General features: G+C 37.5%; 1 protein-coding gene across 4 annotated transcripts in view; it reads left to right on the plus strand.

Moving 5' to 3' along the window:
* cdh23 (cadherin-related 23) overlaps positions 1 to 23,034 on the plus strand; it is a 1,336,251-nt gene that overhangs the window by 604,748 nt on the left and 708,469 nt on the right. For all 4 annotated transcript variants that reach the window (XM_051923904.1, XM_051923901.1, XM_051923902.1 and 1 more), the window contains exon 9: positions 13,956 to 14,034. In XM_051923904.1, the coding sequence (XP_051779864.1) occupies positions 13,956 to 14,034 (79 nt within the window). The remainder of the gene's footprint in view (positions 1 to 13,955; positions 14,035 to 23,034) is intronic.

Here is a 23,034-nt window from a genome sequence, read left to right on the forward strand (position 1 = left end):
GAAGCTCCTCCAGAGTTTCTCTGAACTGGTCTTCAGGCAGCAAGCAGCATTTGACTGACCACAGCACAGAAAAGAGGCTGCTGTTGAGATGACTGGTGTCTGGTATCATTGATAATTTTCTGGTCCAGCATCGCTTAACATAGATGTACTGGAAGTTTGGGATTCCACACTCAGTGATGAATTCAGTTGACAGCATGACTTTCTGCAGAACCTTGTGGTCTTGTGTGTTGTTCCCAAACAGGCAATAATCCTGCCTGTCACGATACTTCAGTAGTGGATGTTTAAATGCACATTAGAAAGTCGGAAATCTGCCTAAAGTTGTACTCCCTCTCTGCATACAACAGAGGACTCTGAACGCAGCTCTGTGAAGCACCTATATTGAGAGTAAGGGATAATGTAGGCCACCCACTCGAAAGCACCTTTGGTCCTCCCGTCAGGAAGTTAAAAATACAGCTACACAATGAAGTGCTCAGATGCAGGTCCTTGAGCTTGGTGATGAGTTTAAAGGGGATTATTGTGTTAAATGCAGAACTGTAATTTTTAAATAGTATTCACACATAATTCCCTCTCTTGTAGTCCAGATGGGCCAGTAATGTGTGATGGATCAAGATGACAGTATTCTCTGTTGATGTCCTGGAGTGATCTGCAAACTGTAATGGATCCAGTTCTTTTAGCAGAGAAGAGCATATATGATTTTTGACTAACCTCTTAAAGCATTTTATTGCTATAGGCGTTGGAGACAATAGTCATTCAGATAGGTTGGACTTGCTTCTTAGTTACAGGGACAATAATGGATTGTGAAAGAGAGATTTAATATTACTATGAACACTGGTGCAGGCTGGTCAGCACAGATCTTCTTGGATGCCTTCACTCTCATGAATGTTCTCCTTACATTGTGTCCTGACAAAGTGAGCACTGCTTCCTCACTGAGTGATTCACCTGACGCAGATGTGTCGGACCATTGGGAAGTATTAGCAGCTTTCAAATCATAGCGTGTGTAGAAATGATTTAGTTCTTCTGCCAGAATGATGTTAGCTCTCACCGTGGTGGGAGTAGTTGTTTTATACTCCAATATTAACTGCAGACCTTGCCACTTGTGCCTAGGATTGGACTGCTCAAATTCCTCTTTCACTTTCTCCCCATATCACTGCTTAGTGGCATTCACAGTTCTCCTTAGATTATACTTTGTAATTGTTCAAATTCCCAGACACAAGCCCTGAGATGTATGCAGTGGTGTGTGCGTAAATCGCATCACAATTGATTTTATTCATCTGTGGTTTCTGGTTTGAGTAAGTTCTGATGGTGGCCTTTGTTGCTATTTCATTTACAAAATATCCAAGGCAGCAAGTCACAGTTTCCGTAAATACATTAGTGTCATCATCAGAGACACCTCTGAACATTTTGTAGTCAGTAATATTCAGCACATCCTGAATGGTCTGTCCAACTTGACTTGCTTTAACTTTTGTTTATATCTGGGAATAAGAAAGATAGCAGCTTGGTCAGATTTGTCCAACAGCTTCAGCTTCTATGCTTTGTAGCCATCTTTAAATGGAGTACAGCAGATATGCCATATGTCATGTTCGTAGAATGTGTAATTTGCTGATAAAAGTGTAGCATTTCCTTTTTGAGACTAACCTTGTTGAAATCACCAGTCGCGATGAGAGCAGCATTCAGGTTATCATTCTGGTGACAACAGAGTGTCTCATACTGTTGCTGGGCAGTGTCAGCATCTGGCTGAGATGGAATATAGACAGCCATGACAATGACCAAAGTAAACTCCCAGGGGAGATAAAATGGTCTGAATGTAATCATCAGGAGTTCCAGATCGGGTGAGCAGTAGAATAATAAACTGCCACACCAATTGTTGTTAACCATAAAGCACATACCTCCACCTTTCGATTTACCAGACCACTCTGTTCTGTCCATACTATAAGCAGAGAGAGATTCAGCAAACAGAAGCACAATACGGAGTTAGCAATGTGTCTCTGAGACAAAAGCTTTTGCGTCCCAAATGTTTCACTGGAACTTTATCCTTGCTCTGATGTCATCCAGCTTGTTTTCCAGTGAATAGACTTTGGCTAGTAGGACACTGAGCAGTGTTAGTCGGTGTGCTTGGGCCCTCGGCCTGTTGTACACTCTGGCATGTTTCCCTCTGTGTTACTTTTGGGTGCATCTGCTGTTGCAGTTGCCATTTTTTTCGAAGATTGTCACTCTGCCAGCCTGAGTCTGCGAATATGAAGTCAGAAGGCTGGTGTGAAATGCACAGTCTAATCAGAGCGAACAGAGCTGATTTTTTTTTTGTGAATTTCCCCTTGGGAGTTAATAAAGTATCTATCTATCTATCTATCTATCTATCTATCTATCTATCTATCTATCTATCTATCTATCTATCTATCTATCTATCTATCTATCTATCTATCTATCTATCTATCTATCTATCTATCTATCTATCTATCTATCTATCTATCTATCTAGAACAGCTACTGTACTCAGCAGCCCCATCTTATTACCTTGATTTACAGTGGATATCCCTCTTTTAAGAAGCAATCACTACTCAGATGCGCAAAATCAAACCTAGTTGATTTGTGAAGGAAAAAATAGTTTACAGTTTGCTTCTATCAAAGCAGATTGTGTTTTCACAGTCATTTCAGTAAGTGATGAACACTTATGCATTTCTATTGCAAGCTGAGGACTTTAGGTGCTACAGCAGCAGTAAAATAACATCTTACAATGAGCATATTCTATGACATCTTTATTAATTGAAATATGCACAAACCTGGATTTATTAACATATTTATTTTTAGATATTTATTACTAAATTTATATCTTCTGTAATACCATGTTAGGTGTTCTTTGAAAAAGATATTCTGCTGCCAGATGTTGCTAGATTCTTTCCACATCACTGCAAGCACATGTCATGAACTTCCACTATTTCTATCCCGTTGTTGTTGAGATTTCTGTTTTTTGTTATATATTGGACCATTGCCCTTAAAATGAAGGTGAAGCATTTCAGGGAGCCATAGCATTAGTAGCGTAATTTAGAGAAGAATCTACAGATACAAGTACAAATAGAATGAAAGCTACAATATGTTGTAGCTAAAGGCCATTTTTATTATACAGCTTTTCCAGTGATTTTCAGTTGTAACTATCAGAACAATCATTTACATAATCTTAATGAGTCGGAGGCAGTCAGTCAATGGTCATGCTACCACAAAGCCAGTTGCATATTGTGGCATGCTCAGAGATTCAGTTCAAGTAGACCGTGACTCACTCCGACAAAATCAAGCAGGTGAGCTCTGTATGCATGAGAGCTGAAAACCAATGAATGCTCATCTAGATGTACAATGCATATATTATAGCAGTGAGGAATAAGGAATGAAGGCATTTTGGATGTCACAAACAGAAAAAAGCGTATGTGTCTGATGTTTTATGTTTTACGTACTACAACAGAATGGAAAAAAGAAAAAAAGGCCAAAACTGTGGCCATACTTGTTAACCCTTCGTGCACCACCAGCTCTATCAGGTAGCATGTTATTGGCGTGAGAAAAAAGGGCAAGCATGACTGTGCTGGAAGGTCAGCACATGATTGCTAAAAGAAACACGTCCAGCAATTTTTCATTATTTAAACTGACATGGTCCTGTAATCTGACATACCCAATGACTAGAAGTCTTACAATGTAGCACTGGCTTAACAAGAGCAAAGGATTACAAAGCACCATATAAACAAACATTATAAACACAAGACAGTAACAGAAGTTAATAAAGCATCATTTTTGTAATACTACATAAGATCAGAAAATTTTTTTTTTTTTTTTTTTAATATTTTTATTTTATTAATTTTCATTGTAATCATTCCATACAAACAGATCAATTTATAACCCAACAAATTTGAAAACAAATCAAACCCCACCCCTGAAGATCAGAAAATTTTTTAATCTCTCTATTATAAAAAAAAATCTTGGAAGAAGACGAGACGTGATTGTCTCAGAGACACTTTCACGTCCCGCGAGACTAGTCTTCGTGCCAAGCGAGGTAACCACGCCTGCGGCCGGAAACCTGCGAGACAAGAACTTATGCAAAGAGATTTGGAAAATCTTGCGTGGTTATGTCAGGCGCATTTCTTGCAGAGAGAAAGAAACGATATTCACTCAGGGGCAGTTATACATTGCGTTGTCACAATGTAATTCCAAACACGGACTCAAAATTCAATGCGATATTGATGAAAAGGTAAAAACGAAAAGAGATTGAATATATGGACGTAGGTAATAAGACAGAAGTGCGCTGTGCAAAAATCCAGATCACGCGGCACGGCAGCAGCAACAAGCCAGCAGCTGATTGAGCAAAGAGGAGGAAAAAAAACTGTATGTGTTTCCCATTGTATCACAGATTAAGAGGGGCTGTCAGAGGAGCGACTGCATCTCCTTGGGTTGCGTTCAGCTCCCCCTCTTCACAACATGAGCGGCAGAGATGCGCAGTGGCTGCTGCGTAGCACAGGCCAGGGGGGTTGGCAAGCAAAGCGAACAGGGGGAAAGCCCCCTAGTATAATATATATCTCAGAGATGTGCAGGTTATGTTAACTGGTGACTCTAAATTGACATGGTATGAGTGACATATTTGAGTCCTTTGAGTGTATTCAGCCCCCCTTTTCACAACACGAGCGGCAGAGACACAAAGTTGGCGCATAGCACAGGTGGTGGTCGAGCGAAGTGAGCAGGAACAAAGCCCCCTAGTAATTAAATCAATAAGGAAAAATAATTTGATATTGTGCACAAATTTAGCTTTGCTGCATTCATCTTCCTTAGAATAGACTTATAGTGTCATATTCCATTACAAGAGGATCTCAGTGGCTACAGCTGCTGCTTTCTCTTCTAACCAATCTTTAAATCAGAAACTAATTCTGCCTTCTAATTGAAATCCTTTCTTAATTATCTCAATTCTTAAACATGAAGAACATTGGGAAAAAAAATTAAAAGATCTACAGGCAAGAGCATTACCTTCCAGATTATGCTATCAGTGGAAAATAAAATGAATCTTGTTTTAATGAGGAACATCACTAAATCCCAAAAATAATACCAAAGGAGCCCATTTCAAAAAATAGTGTAGAAATTTAAAGCCAAACTCTTGCTTCCACTCTACGTACATGCCTTCATTGGGACCACAGTACACTCTCGCTTCTGTCCTGACTTACCTGTCTCTCACTGTTTCTTTCCCTACAAGAACCTACCCTCTCTACATCTAATCACTGAAACTCTGAAATTCTGCACAACTGTCCTTTTTTATAAACTCACTTGGTTTCAAGCAGGTGAAGTCTTTACACCATGTGTTACTTCTGGGCCAAGCCCACAAACATTTTCAGTGCTGGGTGGTGTGCTATACAACTGATGCGGTTCTAATTAAAAATGACACAAGAGTGAGAGCTGATCATTACATAGTAGCCTAACCTCTCCAAATCTGTATCTACAACCAAGAAGAGACCTTGGCCAATCAGAATAGCCATGTCATGAGACCTCCTCCTGGTCCTGTGTCATCACCATAAAATAATGTGAGATATACATTGAGGGAAAGGGTTGCCTGTGGTACTCCAACTCTTGTTAACAGTTCCAGTATATATAAATGATAAAGATACTGAGGAAAACTACATTTACATTTACTCATTTAGCAGATACCTTTATCCAAAGTGACAAACAAAAGAGGTTATACATAATTGAGTAAACATCAGTCTGGGGACTGTTTTGAAGCAAGAGTTACAGGACAAGGCTACAACATTGACTATCTTAAGTGAAGACCTCTAAACCAAACAGAACAACATACAATTATTTATTTTTAGTTTAGCTACTAAGTACCTTGCCTCAGGTTCAATCAATTAGAAAGGTATTCACAGAATAAGAGAGTCTTCAAACACTTAAGCATAGAGAAGAAGTCTATACTTCTGATTAAGGTGGGCATTAAATCAGCTAGGAGTTGAATATAAAGAATCTGGATTGAGATTTGATTCCACACAAGATGTGCTACCATCAGACATCATCTGCTTGCAGACCTGGCTAAAAGGAACATCATCTCCCTAATACCATCCCTATGGTGGTGGTAGCATCATGTTTTCAGTGTGCTTCTCAACATCAGCATCAGTGAAACTGACCAGAATTGAGGGAAGAATGAATGCAGCTAAATACAGAGAATTCCTTGAAGAAAACCTGCTGGGGTGATGGTTCATCTTACAGCACAACAATGACCCGAAGCATATAGCGAACACAACACTGGAGTAGATCTAGGATAATTCTGTGGATATTCTTGTGTGGCCCAGCCAAAGCCCACAATTAAAAGGAGTATCTCCATATACAAAGTCGATGTCTGGACAATAACTTGTGCTGCATACTCTGTCAGATATGGTCTGATCTTGCAGATGTTATACAGAGTGAATCAGCATGATCAAGAGACAGATGCAATGTGAACAGTGAGAGATAGCTGGTCATGAATCATCAGATGAAGTTCATGTACTGATGTGGTGTAAGCGATAATGAGCCGTAAGATACAGAGACATATAAAGTTTTTGGAGCACCCACTCATAAATTGCATATAATTAAATAAAATAAAATTCATTGTACAAATAAGTTTTAAGCAAGTAATGTCTTTTCAGATGCAAGTCCAATTCTTGACTGACTAAGATGGAGGGCGATTTCTTCGGTTTTAAGTACACATGTCCAGGTGGATGGACACTGGATGTGACGTCATCAAAATTAAAGCCATCAACTTCCCGGTCTGCAGAGGAGGAAGAGGAAAAGCTTAGTACACAGTACCTACCTGTGAAATGGCAGGGAATTACCATCAGCAGAACCCTTAAGCTGTCCCCTATGTGCACGTGCGTGACAGAACCAAGCCTTACAGAGATAGGGTGTTGAATAGATTAACTAGCTGGGACTCGGTTATTGCCAGGCTGAGCATGAGATGGTGTTCCTTAAAAATGTATCAGAATCCAGAAATTACAAAAGTCTTCTCCATACAAAGAAAATCTAGGGAAACTCATTTAGACATAAATTTGAAGAAGATGTTTTGACTAAGGCTGGAGATGCAGTAGAAAAACCTAGCTTTTTAGCTAAAAAAATGAGCTTAATAAACTAAAGTGTCCCCCAAACCTTCTCCTTTTAAAATGACTCAAGTATTCAATTTTTTTTTCACTGTTTGTAACATTAGCAACATGTGTAGGTTGTTTCCTAAGTTGTGCCCGAAGACTCCCTTGTAACTGCTAATTGGATTAATAAGGTTCAAATATTTACAAATGGATGTTTCTTGGATAAGTATATATATTTTAAAAAGTATACAAAATGTCTTTTCCTTTTAGTGTGTGTTAACAGCCTGTTTCCTAAGCTTGCTGTTATTTATGTCATCAAAGATGGAATGTTAATTTTTTATTAGTCCCATTATATGAATGATACCTATAGAGCTTAATCATAGAGCGGTAAGTTCATTACCATTGATAGGAATGCTCATGCATATTAAGGCAGTACAAAGATTTAAAGTATGATCATCTTATACATGACAATTTTATTATAGCACATATTGCTTTTTCCAGTATTCATTAATGTATTCCTGTTTTGAAGTCTGGACTCAGTATTTCCTACATAATTTTCTCATGTTATTCTCTCTTCAGCTATTGCCCAGTGTCATTATTGAAACAATCTTGCATTATTCCTAGACATAAGCTCTGCCTCTGTCTTAATATCTTTTGGTTTCTTTTCTCTTCACAGGTTTCTTTCAGCAGTAGTGTTACTGTTCTGAAAATTTCACTCATTTACTTTGACTTTCTTTTCTTTATCCTCCTGGCCTCTGCCACTTGCATTTTTTCCATCTCTAACTCGTTGTTTATTGAAAACACAATGGTGTCACCCTTGTTCAAAATGTCAAGTGCAGCATTTGCATGCATATTAATGAAGCGTGAAGGCGGCAGAGCCGGGTGTTAATGGCTGGCCCGACATCCATCAGCTGTCTTTCGAAGGTCGTGGACATAGGCACCATTACGCAGTAATTAATGTGGCTCAGTGTCTGACACTTTCCAAAACAGAGCAAGGGAAAAAAATCAAAAAGCTGCTCTGATTCAAATCTGTGATAGTACACAAGGCTACATTACAGATTTGGATTTGCCAAGGAAAAAAAAATTTGAAAATGAAAAAATGCAGATTGGGCAGTGATTAGGGCTTTCCTAAGTGCCACATTAATAAAAATAAATGAAGGTGATGGGAAGGGTGATTACTTCTGAGATATTTGTAACCACCAGCCATTTTTGTTGTTGTTGTTTTCAGAAGTTGAATAAGTATGAGGCTAAGAACTTGAACTTGCCATACCTGCCTGCCGTGCTTAATAAGAATGAATTTAAATACTTCATGCTAGTATATAAGTAACTGAGAAAGCAAGAGATGTGTGTATTAACTGACCTAGAGACCATCAATAAGTGAAAAAATTCATTCATCCCAGTTGAGCCAGTGAACAAATAGACAGTGAACAATTGAATGTTGAGATGAGATCCTAAACTGAAAAACAAAGTTAAAGTCAAACAGAACATAAATAATTATTCAACATATCACTAAGAAAGGATCTAGGAGAGAGAAGGAGAGGAAGAGGACATGGCAGTCATGAAAGGAGTTCATAGTGTTAATGCCTTTGTCTCCAAGGTAAAGATACCGTATATAAAGAGGCATATCAGATGTATAAAGAGACACATGGCGAGAGGTAGAGCGATTCGAACGGATACTTGTGCGTGAGTGAAGAGGGCCCTGCCCAGCTCCCCACTCCTGATGTCATGCTTCCCCCTCCCCTTGGTCCACAGTGTTTGTCTCAGATTCACATGAATAAATCGCTCCTGCAAGCGAACTATGATTCTTAGCGCAATGAGAGAAGTCGCAAAATCAACTGGAGTGTTCAAACAAATTATAGAAAAAAACCCAATCTAAATCCTTTAAGTAGTTCTCTTGTGAAAAGCGGACAGACATACAGACAGACAGATGTTGGATTTTACAGTATATTTAGAGAGATATACAGTATTTATATATATATATACTGTATATATACAGTGTCTTCAGAGGCCCCTTCACTTTCTGCAAACATTATGATATTGTAGATTTAATTTTAAATGGAGAAATTTGCCATTTTTGCCCATCAATCTACACTAAATAACTCATACTAACTAAGTGAAAGCATGCTTTCAGAAAGGTTTGCAAATTTATTAAATTCATGAAACCTAAATCTCTCATTCATATAAATATTCAGACCCTTTGCTTTGACAATTTGTGCTCAGGTGCATTCTGTTTACTTTAATTCTTCTTGAGATGTTTCTAGAATTTGATTGGAGTCAACCTGTGGCAAGCTGAACTGATTGGACATCATATAGAAAGGCACACACCTGTGTATATACAGTAAGGTTCCACAATTCACACTGCATGTCAGGATAAAAACCAAGCCAAGTCCAAGGAACTTGCTGCAGATCTCCACAATATAATTCTAACAAGACATACATCAGCGCAAGGCTATAAAATATTTCCAAAATGTTGGGAGTTCCCAGGACTTCAGTGGCCTCAATGATTGTGAAATGTATGAAGTTTGGAACCTACAGAACTCTTTCTAGAGTTTGGTTAAACCGAGTAACAGGGTAAGAAGGGCATTAGCCAAGAACTCAGGAATCACTCTAACAGAGCTTCTTAAGTCCTCTGTTGAGATGAGAGAACCTCTCAGAAGGATAACAGAAGCCACTCTTGAGTAAAAGGCATATGCCAGCCTGTTAGAAGTTCATTAAATAACATTTAAAGGGCTCTGAAAGCATGAGGAAATGGATTCTCTGATCTGATGAGACCAAAATTGGAACTCCTTGAGCAGAACTCCAAGCACTATGCATGGGAAAGTCCAGGCACTGCTCATCATCTCCCTAATACCATCCCTATGGTGGTGGTAGCATCATAATAATAATAATTCTTTACTTTTATATAGCGCTTTTCTCACTACTCAAAGCGCTCATGTTGTCAGTGTGCTTCTCAGTGTTAGCATCAGTGAAACTGACCAGAATTGAGGGAAGAATGAACGCAGCCAAATACAGAGAATTCCTTGAAGTAAACCTGCTTGGGCGACGGTTCATCTTTCTGCACGACAATGACACGAAGCATATAGCCAACACAACACTGGTGTAGCTCTGGGACAATTCTGTGGATGTTCTTGTGTGGCCCAGCCAAAGCCCCAAATTAAAACCCAAAAAACATGTGGGGAAACACCTGAAGATGGCAGTTTACAGATGTGCCCCATCCAATTTAACGCAGTCTAAGGGGTTTGGACAGGAAGAATGAGATAAACTGCCCAAATCGAGATGTGTAAAGCTTGTAGAGAGTTACAGAAGAAGATTCAAAGCTGTAACTGCTGCCAAAGTGGCATTTACAAAGTCTGAATTAAACTGAAACTGAATTAAACTGACATTCATTTAAAATCAAATCTGCAACACAAAGTGTGCAGAAGGAGATGAGGTCTGAATACTTTCTGAATCCATGGTATATGTGTGTGTTTTGTATTTAATTATAATTAAAATGATTATATACAATCATTATTATTATTGTGTGTGTAGATAATATGTACAGATATATTTATATACAGTATTAGGCTCATTTAACTTCCAAAAAAGGAAAGTGCTACAGTTATTCATCTATGACTATTGTTGTAGAATGCTGAAGCCTTTGATGAGCGGTTGCCCTGAATCTCGAGTGCGTCTGCAGTTTGTTTACAGTTTTTTTAAATCTCATTCAATACATTTTTCTAATGATGGTTTTATTTTTTATGTAGTCTTTATGTTGTATAATTCATTATTTTTATTTTGTTTGGCTACTACTTTTTATGCATTACATTTGTAAAATTCTATCGTTTATCATTTATCACTTTGAGATACATTTTCATTTTGAGTATTGGTAGAAGAAACACAACAACAGGTTGCTAGAGGGTTATTCAGGAAGTTGTGCCAGTATGATGTAAGTAAGCATCGTCAGCATAGTCAAGTGTCAGTTACAGTCAAATGCTATCTCTTCTGATTTTCAATCCATTTTGCAGTTCTGTACACTACTTCTACAGTCTGCATCAGCAATGAGTACAGTGGTAAAGTTATAAAAAATAAACACTATCTATTCTTTTCGTTTGATTTTTGGTTTGCCCCAGTGCTTTGGTTGCTAAATATATTTTTGAGATCCTAGTTTTGATCTTGCCTGGCACGGATTTTGATTCATATTATTATCTCCTGGTTCTTTCACCACTCATGATAAATCCAGAGACTCTGTCTTAACACACAGCCTACAGCACATTTATGCTCTGTCCTTTTAACGCCAAGTAAGCAACATCCTATTTCACTCATCTTCATATGTGTACCTTAGTAGTTGTGCTTTACCGATACTCAGTATCTTTTTTTGTGAAGACAAGTCTACACACCCCCTGTTAAACGTTTATTTTTTATTGAAGTAAAGGCTGAAATGAAGATAACACTGCATGCAGTTTTCTGCCTGCCTTGAAAAAAGGAGTCTGGGTTACTGGAGTTACAAACATGGTGAAAAGGTGTTGAGACCTCCTAAAAGACCCATAAAGCAGGCTAGGACCATTACTGGCCAACCCAGAAGAGGCTCAGCCCCATCATCTTGCCCCCATGCACTACCAGCAGGCTTCTTCCTGGCCAGGCCTATAACCAAAAGAGAAACAAGTGTTCTTTAAAAATGAATACATTGTTTATCAAAAATCAAGAATTTCAAAAAATATTTCAAAAGGAGTTGTCTAGAAGGCGACCCATGGTAACAAATTCCCAATACACATTCCAGAAGAGTAATCCAAAGGTCAGAGCCACAATAAATTAATAAACCAGGAAATCCAAACAAAAGACGCAGTACTTGCAGACTTCAAAAACTTCAGTGCACCACTGCCCAAGCTTCCTCTTCTCTAGCCTTAAATTGCTGGAGAGGGGATTCAGGAGTGGTAATGTCAGGGTGGCCCTGCCACTCTGTGCACCACCCACAGTACACATGGAATAAACCTGCATTTAAAGTGACAGTACACAATTACTGAATAATAAACAAAACCAACAGTAATCGCAAAATTACATGGAAAAAATAGTTCAAATTTAACAAAAACAAGCAAACATAAAGTACACATAAACTCCAATTAATACATAAAACTAAAAAGATCAATATACTTATTTAAGTATTCCAAAATATACTAAAATACACATGAATGTCCTTCAAGAGAGAGAAATCCTGAAACATCTGGCTTGACAACATAAATCCCAAATTAATATTTTTGAATAAAGAAATTTATTTGGATTTAACAAAAAATAATGTCAAAACAAGGCACAAAAACAAGCCAAAAAGGGTCGACTTTAAAAGGCAAACCCAAAGGAAACAAGTCCCAAAAGTAATCCAATAACCAAAATCCAAAAACTGAAGCAATAAATTAAAAAATGAGAAAAATCAACACAATTACATGAATACTCCAAGCAACAATGAACCACTGAAGGACCTACTCCCAATATATATGCTGAAGAAGGCAATCCTTCAGCAGAGACATCATTGTGTCTCTACCACTTGGGGTTCCACCCACAAAATACAAGAAGCACAGGAGACTACATGATGCATAAGTAATAAATCAAAAGAACAATAGCAACTAAAAATACATAAATACAATTCATACTTGAAAAATATACTTTACAATAAACAAAAAAGACAGAGAAAAAGAAAATAACCATAAGCCAAGGGAATACACCCTGGCTGAAACATGACACTTTTGAACTGTCATAGCTGTGTGCCAGCTCAGAGCTCCAGCATTTTTTTTACCATCCACTTCCAAAAACATCTTGGAGACACTGTTGGCTTACAAGACTTGGTTGCTCACATGCTTCCCTTCTGCCACTTCCTGTTGGCATCTATGGGCAAGAAGAAACAGCACTGACTTTTCAGAATTGGGGCAAAGGCCCCCAGCAACTGTTTATTAAAAGCATTTAATGGAATTTCCATTTACTTGGCTATAAGCCTTGTGTGCCTGTTGAAGTATAGATTTTCTTTGTTCTTTATCTCATATTAATTGTAGGGTTCATGTCACACATCTGTAATGAGTCCACCAGTAAGGTATTTGTTTTTTAATTGAAATTTTATGTGTGTTCAGTTAATAAGGCAATTGCAGTGGACTCTAAACAAGTGTCTTGTTTGCTGATATTATGCAAATCTTTATTATTGAATCCAATTAGTAAATCAACTCACTGTATTTTTGCTCAACATGTGTTTGCATTGAAACTATTATTCATCGTACCAAAATATTTGCTATAATCAAATCAAAGTGTATTTGTCACATGAAAATTACAATCACAATACAATCTCCAGTGAAAAGCTTAGTTGCCTAACTTCAATGACTGTATCTTGAGACAAATATAAAGGGACAATAACAACGCATAACTTTATATATTCAAAAACCATTAATAGAATTATAAATGTGTATAAATAATAATAATAACTAATAACTGATTAGATGACTTAAATAACAACATGAAAGAGGAAACAATAGGGAATCATATATTTCTAGACACTTTCCTTATTTAACATGCAGACGGACTGTGGGGAAAAAGCTCCTCCTCATTCATTCTGAACTGGGCTTTAGGCTGCCGTAGCATTTACCTGACCATAGCACAGAAAAGAGGCCATTTTTGAGATGGCTAGTTTCACAAGTAATTTTCCTTACCCTGGTTTGACATCGCTTGGCGTAGATATCCTGAACGTTAGTGAGTGCACACCCTGGTTAGGTGACCAAACCATTCTTGGCAGAGCCTTGTGGTTCTGATGACATCTATAAAAGTAATTGTTATTTCTTTACTGCTCTCCTTTGGTTAATTTGAGTTAATCTGATCCAATTGCTTCTGTATTTCTTTGTTTCTCAACTTCACTGTCACATGTCTGTTTAATTTTCAGGGCAGTACTATCCGAATGATTACAGCAATAGACCAAGACAGAGGTCGGCCCAGAGGCATTGGTTACACTGTTGTGTCTGGTAGGTGATATTTCTGTGTTATAGAAGTATGATTGAAAAACATGTACTGTATGTCTCATTGTATGCTGCTATTTGTTTATTTGTTTGTGTTTTATTTTACACACTTCTAGGATACTGCATACTATAGGGAACCCCATAATTACTAGAATCAGGTGCTCCTTTGGTTTGTTCTAATTTTAATTTTAACATGGTGAGCCAATTGGTCAGATGAGGTACACTGCCCTGAATCATGAGTCAATATTTCTTATATTGTAAAACACTATTACGTTTAGCCAGTCAATTTTTGTTGTATATACAGTAGTGCTTTTCACGTATTACACCATCATTTAGGACTTTACATAGCAAACAAAATAAATGGTAAATACACAAGTTAGTGTTGATGAATTGCTGATACTAATGTAGAAAGTCATGTCCACAAGTGGCATGAATATGAAAGACAGGATTACCGTAAGTCTAATATCAGGGAGGGAAGTGACTTGGACTCTTAAGCAAGGATTACTCTGGGAATAACACAAATCACTGAAGAGCTGTTATTTGTGAATAAAGGATACAGTTTTGGTGAGATAATGTCACAGAGGAGTTTGAGGGTCAAGCTGTTTACAGGATCTTTATTCTTAAACATTTCATGCACAGATTTATATTCCTAAACTTATAGGTTGTTACTTGAAAAGCCTGTATTTTCAAATGAATTGCATCCTCCAGTCTGCACAGACAGGCAGAAGATAATAATATTGAGATATTATTGGCTTCAAATGCTATAGCAAAGGTCAGTGGAAAAAGCACTAGAGGTATACTTGAGAGAGAGCGAAGGTGCTTCTTGAACTCAGATAACAAGCAGAAGGAAAAGTGGGAGAAACCCAACATATTTTGAGGACGTTTTATGCCACTCAAGAAATTTATTATCACAGCTACTCATTTACGCATTACATTTTTATTTCTTTGGGAAGATCCTATGTAAAACTAGAATAAATGCTAACACACATTTGTGTTTTTGCACCCCAGCCATTCCATTATTTAAAAAATACAAGGTGTGGCACGCGGCTTGGGGTGGTACCCTGCCGGGTCGCCCAAGAGGACTGGAGGAGGGCTCACTCCTCCTCCAGACCATGAGGAGGCGACCGCCCTGGTTGCTGTGGGGGCTAGAGCTTTGAAGCTCAACCCTGTAGCGGCACTGGTTTTGTGCTTCACTAATTGTAAATTAACGTGTATTGGACTTTAAAAGATGTCCGTCTGTCTGGGTCTGGGCTGCATCACACAAAGGGTAGGCTGGGGGGTAAACACAAGTAGTGAGGAGCCTCAAGGTGAAGTTTAGAAAAGGCTAAGCTAGCACATCTTGTCAGACATAAAATTATTGAACTGTATCAAAAGGGCAAAAAAAAAAAAAGAACTGAACAATAGCACACCAAACAAGATGTGTTCAAGCTGTCATAAAGAATTTTAAAGAACTGTTATGTTGAAGACATAAACAACAGTAAAATATCCAAACAGCTGCCTGACTGCTCAGTTCTTTAAGGTCACCTCCTTATAGGGCAGTAGGATATCCAATGAAGTATGTTCAGCATGTAGCAGAGTCATCTGATACTAAAGTACACACTTAAACCATGAAAAGAAGTCTTAACAAAGATCTTGCAAGGGAGTGTTTTAGTTCATCCATCTATTCAGCACCTAATCTCTATTCAGCTTGACTCATTATTGATTGCATCCACCAAGTCTGTACACAACCTTGGGGTAGTGATCGATGACCAGCTGTCCTTCAGAGACCATGTTTTGACAGTCTCTCAGGCTTTCAGATTCACTCTATACAGTATCCACAAGATAAGACCATACTGTCAAAATATGCAGCTCAACACCTGGTCCAGGCTTTGGTTTTGTTACTTCTGAACTACTTCAATTCTCTGCTAGTAGGAATACCAGCAAGTGTCATGTGCAGCAGCACATGAACCAGCAGTTCAACCAGTTGAGGACATGTCAATCCTCTTTTCAATTCACTACATTTGCTTCCTGCAGTGACACAAATCCTTGATGTTTGCCTATATAGTATTCAATGTGTCAGTGCCTATATATACTGTATATATATATATATATATATATATATATATATATATATATATATATATATATATATATATATATATACACTTTTGAGGTCCTGTGCTCCTTCTCGACCACTCAGGTCTGCTAATGAATGGCATCTGATTATGCCACTTCTGTGTAACATCAAATCTTAGTCCAGACTCTTCATGTGTAGATATTAGCTGATGGAGCAAGCTGCCCACCTCCATTTGAAATGTTGGCTCCCTCACTGTGTTTAAGAACCATTTGGCGACTCTTGTTTGGTGAGTGTCTGTATAACTGATATTAGCTGTTAGGCTTTTACTGTCTAGGAATTGTAACTAGCCTATGTTTTGTTCTGAGCTCTCCACTTATGATGATCAATTTTTTTACCCTTGTCCTGTAAAACTTTCATCCATACAGTCATTAGACTTATGTTTGCTTGATTATGTTGACTTCTATTGCAAGTCACTTGGGATAAAAGCATCTACTTATGAAAAGGCCCAAATTTGAACTTGTTAGTTTACAAAGATGCCAGTATGACAGCAGAAGAACTGCCGAGAAATAAAATATTGCTTCTCTGCAGCCTCCTATGAAGCACAATGGTGACTCTGTGATGGTCTATGGGTGCATTTCAGCCAACGGTGTAGGGGTTCTGGTCTGACTCAAAGGCTTGATGATTGTTGAGAAACAGAAACAGATTTTGATTCATCATGGTGTACTTTCTGGAAAGGCTTATTGGACAAAACTTCACCTTTATCATTACAATAATAACCACAAACACACTACAACCACATTTTACACCTTGGAGTTGACGTCTGCAGACAGAACACTAACAGGATTAAGACTAGTTATCTCAGAGCCTTGACCTCAACATAACTGAAGATATGTGACCTCACGGACATGGAAAAAAAAAATAAAAATTAGCCAAAGTCAAAATAAGAATTATGGGCAAATCCTGAAAGAAGCTTAGAAGAGTTTCCCACAGGACTACTTGGATATACCAAAGTGAATGGTGTCATTTTTGCATTCTAAGGAAGGCCACACAAAATACCAACTTGCTTTTAAAAACACAAGTCTTGTTACTTTTTATTGTATCAATGTTTATTTGCATTTATCCTAATGTTATATAATGTTTTCAAGAGAAACTAAGCACTTGTTGCCTAGACGCTGTAATTGCAGCAGCCTTAAAAGTAATTTCCTTGGCTGGCCTTAGACTTGTCCACAGTTCTCTGATAGTGGAAGGAAAGAGAAAAAGGAGCACTTATATAGAAGAATTATTTCAGAATGTGTTTCTTGTTTGCTATCTTTCATTAATAATTTAGCTGGAAATTTTATTATTGTTATTTTTTGTTGTATTTTTTTTTTAAATGAGCTTTATAAACTTATATGGCACAATGTTGCTAGGGGCCCAACTTCCAGAAGACACCAATGCTACTTTTTATAAATTCACACTGCATTCAGTGCAACATCCAAGATTAAACAACTTTGATTTGTGTGCTTCCAGTAATAAACGTTTTTTGGTTCTCGAGTTCTAGCAATTCTTCCTTCAACTTTGTTAATGGTCTAACATTTAGGTTTTAGAGAAAGTATGTCTTTTTTTGTGTTCTGGCTATTTTTCTTTTGATAACGTTCACAATTTAGCCTTTAGGCATTTATGACTTTAGAAATTAACCCTCACCACAGTTTTTGGAGCATCTCCTAGTCCAACTATGGCTGCCCTAGGGATTTTCTAACATTCCCTCGCTGTCTGAACAAGTTCACCCTTACTGAATATGGTGTTGATTTTTTATAGATCTTGGCCAATCCAAGTTTTTGCACCCCAGACAGATAGTGTGTACCTCTTTACATATCAGCTAAGCTTATTAAAGCTATGGCTCTGCTTTTCCAGGTCCCAATCTGTCCAGAACCATATCATTAATTTACAGTTGACTTTCACCTACATCTCATTAATTGCCTGAAAATGAACACCTCAAACATGTAACAGGTCACAGAGTCAGTTAGATGGTTAGTGTCTCAACATTTTTCACATTACACTAAATGCTTGAATCATTCTGACCTTTACTGTCTTATCATGTCTAATGAAGTGTTATTCAGATTGTTGTAGAGTGAACAACAGACATAAATGCTTTAGAGGCACATCTAGACATGATAAAGTTGCTAACTAAAAAAAATGTTCTGTATAGTTGCCCTTTGAATGTCACAAATTGGTTTTGTTAATTACCAGGAAGTGGGGGTGGCACCACTAAGAAGGTGGAGTATAAGATAGGGGGTACTCCTGAGCAATCTCTAAAACCAGAATGAATGCAAAGAAGTCTAAAGTAAATAAAAGGGTGTTTTGTTATTTAATACTAGATGAAACCAAGTACAAAATAAACAAAAATCAATAAATCATACTGCCGCTCTGACCTTACCTATACATCAGGCAATATGTAGCAGAGTAGAATATTCAATTCCCACCTGTATACCAGCTCCTTCCACACCTCAAATTCCTTATATTACATACTCCAGGCCTCTGTACTTTCCTCTAGATGTACTATTGTCTATCTAACATTTCTGAACTTCAGGTTCACTAGAGGTCTGGTCAGAAAGGCCTTTGAAAGATGAAGACTCTGAGCACTTCCAGAGTCGCAACTATACTTTGGAAAGGCTTCTCTCCTAGTGCTCACTCCTATGGCTACAATTATTCCAAACGTCCTGAGCCACAGCTCTTATTTAAAAGTGAAGGTAACCCCCACCTGTCTGTTTTTCATAATATACAGCAAGGGCTCAAACATAATAGAGAAGACCAGCTGGCTGCCCTCTGGTGATCTGGTAGATTTCCATTTGCCCTGTAGTATCCCCTTTGACCTGCAGTTTGGGCCACAACCAGACACCCATTCCACCGGGCATACACAATGACAAACGCTAATGTCCAGCAACAGACAGCTTTTGAATAAAGCATTTTACCTTAAAAGTTTAATGCTTGATGACTTCTGTTATAGAGGTACAGTATGATCTAAAAAAGTGAGTCTCGACAATTGTTCCTGGAGACAGACTGTGAGGAATTGATTTTTCCTCTAAAGAAAAGTAACTGCTTTCTCTTGGAGAGGTTGAAACACATCACGGAGTCACAAATGGTAGTTCATTCAACATAATTCAGACATTTCTGACTGTTGTACTCGATGATTTCAAAAACAGCATTGAGGTCAGAAGCACTAGACCAGAAAAAGTAGTTCACAATGCAGAGGAAATAATTTTAAGAAGTCTGATGAGATCATAATTCAGAGGGGAATGTCTCAGATTTTTATGTTTTATGGAAGTGTCTAAGATGCACCAGTATGCCTTGCAGTTTTGGATAGATTAAACAAAAAGTTGAATTAAAATATGTCTAGCGTCTGCAGATTAAACAATAGAGGAACAAATCTGTAATTGGAAAGGCAGCAGTGTAGTGAAAGCAGAGAATGGTCGAAGTAGAAAACATCCATCCATCCATTTTCCAACCCACTGAATCCGAACACAGGGTCACGGGGGTCTGCTGGAGCCAATCCCAGCCAACACAGGGCACAAGGCAGGAAACAATCCTGGGCAGGGTGCCAACCCACCACAGAAGTAGAAAACAAGCTATCAGTAAATTGGAAAGCCCACCCTGTGATGCTGTAAATTTGTATTAAACCTTAGCTGGGGTGAGAATGAGGTTAGTACAAACAGAAGAAGTTACAGGTCTTTTAGCTGAAAAAAAGAAATAGAACAATAAATAGGCAGGGGTACTTAGTAGGAGGGTGAATAAAATCGATTTCAGCATTTACCACATGGAAAACTTTTAGGAAATTACAGAACTGTTACCACCTATGCTCAACAACCTTCTCCCTTTTCAGTTCATTTTACAGGGAAGATGAGATTTCAGTATAGTTTCCTTGTCAAATTGCATATCAATATCTAGTATCACTGAGCCAGACGTATAATATACATGTCTGGAGACAACCATGAGTGAATTGTTCTTAAAACTAGGCGTGAACAATTAGACGGCTCACATTTATAAAACAATCTAAAGCCTCATTAGGTGGTGCTCAAAGTAGGAGCGGTGATTTTGAACTGCAAAGAGCAGTGGTCTCTAATTAACTAGACAGAGAACAGGCATTTGATTACGATAAACTGTCTACAGCCGAATAGTCTCCTAAAAAAGACCTCTGTTAAAGATATGTGTTGCATGTGCAGAGAGCACATTGCACGCGTTAAAAATAAACATAATCTGTAAACATCAGGTTATACATTGGCATTCTAAGACATCAATGGATTAGCAGTCAAAGTGAATGATACGTTGCCAGTGAGTTCTCTGTTGTTCAGTTTCAACAATAATATCAGAGTCAATGCAAAGTTGAAAAAACTGGCAGGTATGTTTGTGAAAATATTAATTGCAATAAGATGCTGCAGATATCTATCTAAAATAAACAATGTGTCACACCCCATCAAAAGGAGGTGAAAAGGACTGCCGTTAAGAGAGTTGGTACTGAAGATTTCAGTACTCAAAACATGCAAATGAACAAATCTGCCTAATGACTTCAGGAGAAACATGACAAGGCAGCACAGCATCTACCTTCTGACTGATTGTCTAACAGAATAACTAAAGTAAGTTAATATCATTGTCTAATTGGAAATGAAAACATGCCATGCCAGAATATACTGTAGTTGCAGTGCTTTAACATGTAGTATATGTAGTACAGAACAACAACATTAATGTATATAGCACACTTTCATACAAAGATTATAGCTCAAAGTGCTTTACAAGATATCAAAGAGAAAGTTACAAGAAAAGAAAAAACAAATTAGATTAGGTAAGAACATTAATGAATAAGTAACTAAGTAAATAAATAAATCCATACGATGTTATGAAACATAGTTATGTAATTAGTATAAGGGTAAGATAGATAGATAGATAGATAGATAGATAGATAGATAGATAGATAGATAGATAGATAGATAGATAGATAGATAGATAGATAGATAGATAGATAGATAGATACTTTATTGATCCTGAGGGAATCTATATACAATATCATAATTTAAGTCTCTAGGGATGAGTCTTGAAAAAGAGAAACATGCAGAAGCAAGAAACTATCAAACAAGTCTACCACAATTGATTATTTGCTCGAACATCAGCTCACGCACAAAAAGGACAAAGCAACATTTTGCATGCTTTATTTGTCAATTTTCTTGGATTGTTCACATTTACATCAAACTGGGAATTGTATATCTTTAACTGAGGCGCACCTTTTTTTTGCACTTGATCCAGTAATTTTATAGTAAATTCATACATATTCAAAAAAAGACAATCTGTACAGTTGATTCACCTGGGTGAAAAGCAGTTTACTATTTCACTAAGAATAATAATTCCTTACATTTATATAGCGCTTTTTCTCACTAATCAAAGTGCTTTCCATAAAGAGTGGGAAGCCACTTCAGTCACCACCATATTGCAGCGTTCACCTGGATGATGAAACAGCAGCCATGAAACGATTATCACACAATGAATATTAGGTGATTAACGGGTGAGAGAGATAGCCATTTAGAGAGAGGGGATGATTAAGGGGACAGAATGACTAGGTCGTGGGCATTAGGATGCACCCTACTGTGTAAGGGGGGAGCCCAGGGATCTTTAATGACCACAGAAAGTCAGTTTTACATCTTATCTAAAGGACAGCACCATATTTACAACACAGTATACCTCCGTCACTGCACTCACAGACAGACCACAGGGAAATGTGCCCTGCATTGGTCTCTCCAACATCTCTTCTGAAAAGTTGCTGTCTTTATAAACTACTACACAATATCTGTCTATAGAAAACAACAGAAAAGAAAGCTGCAGTACAGGAAGCACTGAAACAAGCCAGAAATGCAGATCCAAATACATAAGCATTTGGACTAGTGGAGGTCATTTCTCGTCAATCCTTACAGTGTCAGGAGGTAGAGGAGTAGACCTGATTTGAGCTTAACTACACTTTATTCAAATGCTGTTATTTGAGGCTGCCTGTCATTGAAGCACAGTACTTAACAAATACATCCATCACAAACAGCTCATGATAATTTAAAGCATGGGAATTACAAAGATAAGACAACTAGCAACATACTGCCCAAGTGAAAAATTCCTCAACATTTGAGCAATTTTATAACACTGTAAAATAATGCTGTTTGCAGCATGTTTCTCTATAACAAATTGTTCATATTTAGCCAGACAGAAAAAAATGATGGATATTTCTGAAGGAGTGAACAAATAATACAGAAATTAAAGGGGGTTGAAAATGTGCTGACACAACATACAACAGAATGCACAGTCTACTAGCTCTGCACAGACATCCCTTATTTCAGTGCTGACATGGGAGCTTCCACATCTAACTAATAATTAGGCTCATTATAATAATAATGTCAACTATCTAAACAAGTATAAACAAGGGAAAATAGTAGTTACAATCTAAAGCTATTAATATCACTGTAGCTTTATAACCTTTCAGGTTGTTTATTTTATTAAGTGTCATGTAATTGATTACTGCATGCTGGTCTTACAGTGTGTTTTTCTAAATTTGCTAGTAAATATTATTATTAGCATGCTTCAAGTGTTTGATTTGGAAAACACATTGAACTAAATTAAATATTCAGTATATGGATTTCATTAAAAAACATACACAATTCTGCTTAATGTTTTGCCTTGGATAAATTGCAAAAAAGGTCAATATATTAAACGAATTATGAAGCCAAGGCTGTCCCATTTGAATTTTTACAGGTTCAAGTTGTATTTTCCAATATAGCAAATATATTTCAATTTTGCATCATATTGTTCCTGTTGTAACATCCATTCATGCATTTTATGAAGCCACCTTTTCCATGACAGTGTAATGGAGAGGCAAAATAAAATCTAAACACAAAGTAAAAATGTGCATATGCATCCATCAATGTTCTGAGCCCTCTTTTCTA

The sequence above is a fragment of the Erpetoichthys calabaricus genome, chromosome 2 (assembly GCF_900747795.2).
Source record: "Erpetoichthys calabaricus chromosome 2, fErpCal1.3, whole genome shotgun sequence".
Lineage (NCBI taxonomy): Eukaryota > Metazoa > Chordata > Cladistia > Polypteriformes > Polypteridae > Erpetoichthys > Erpetoichthys calabaricus.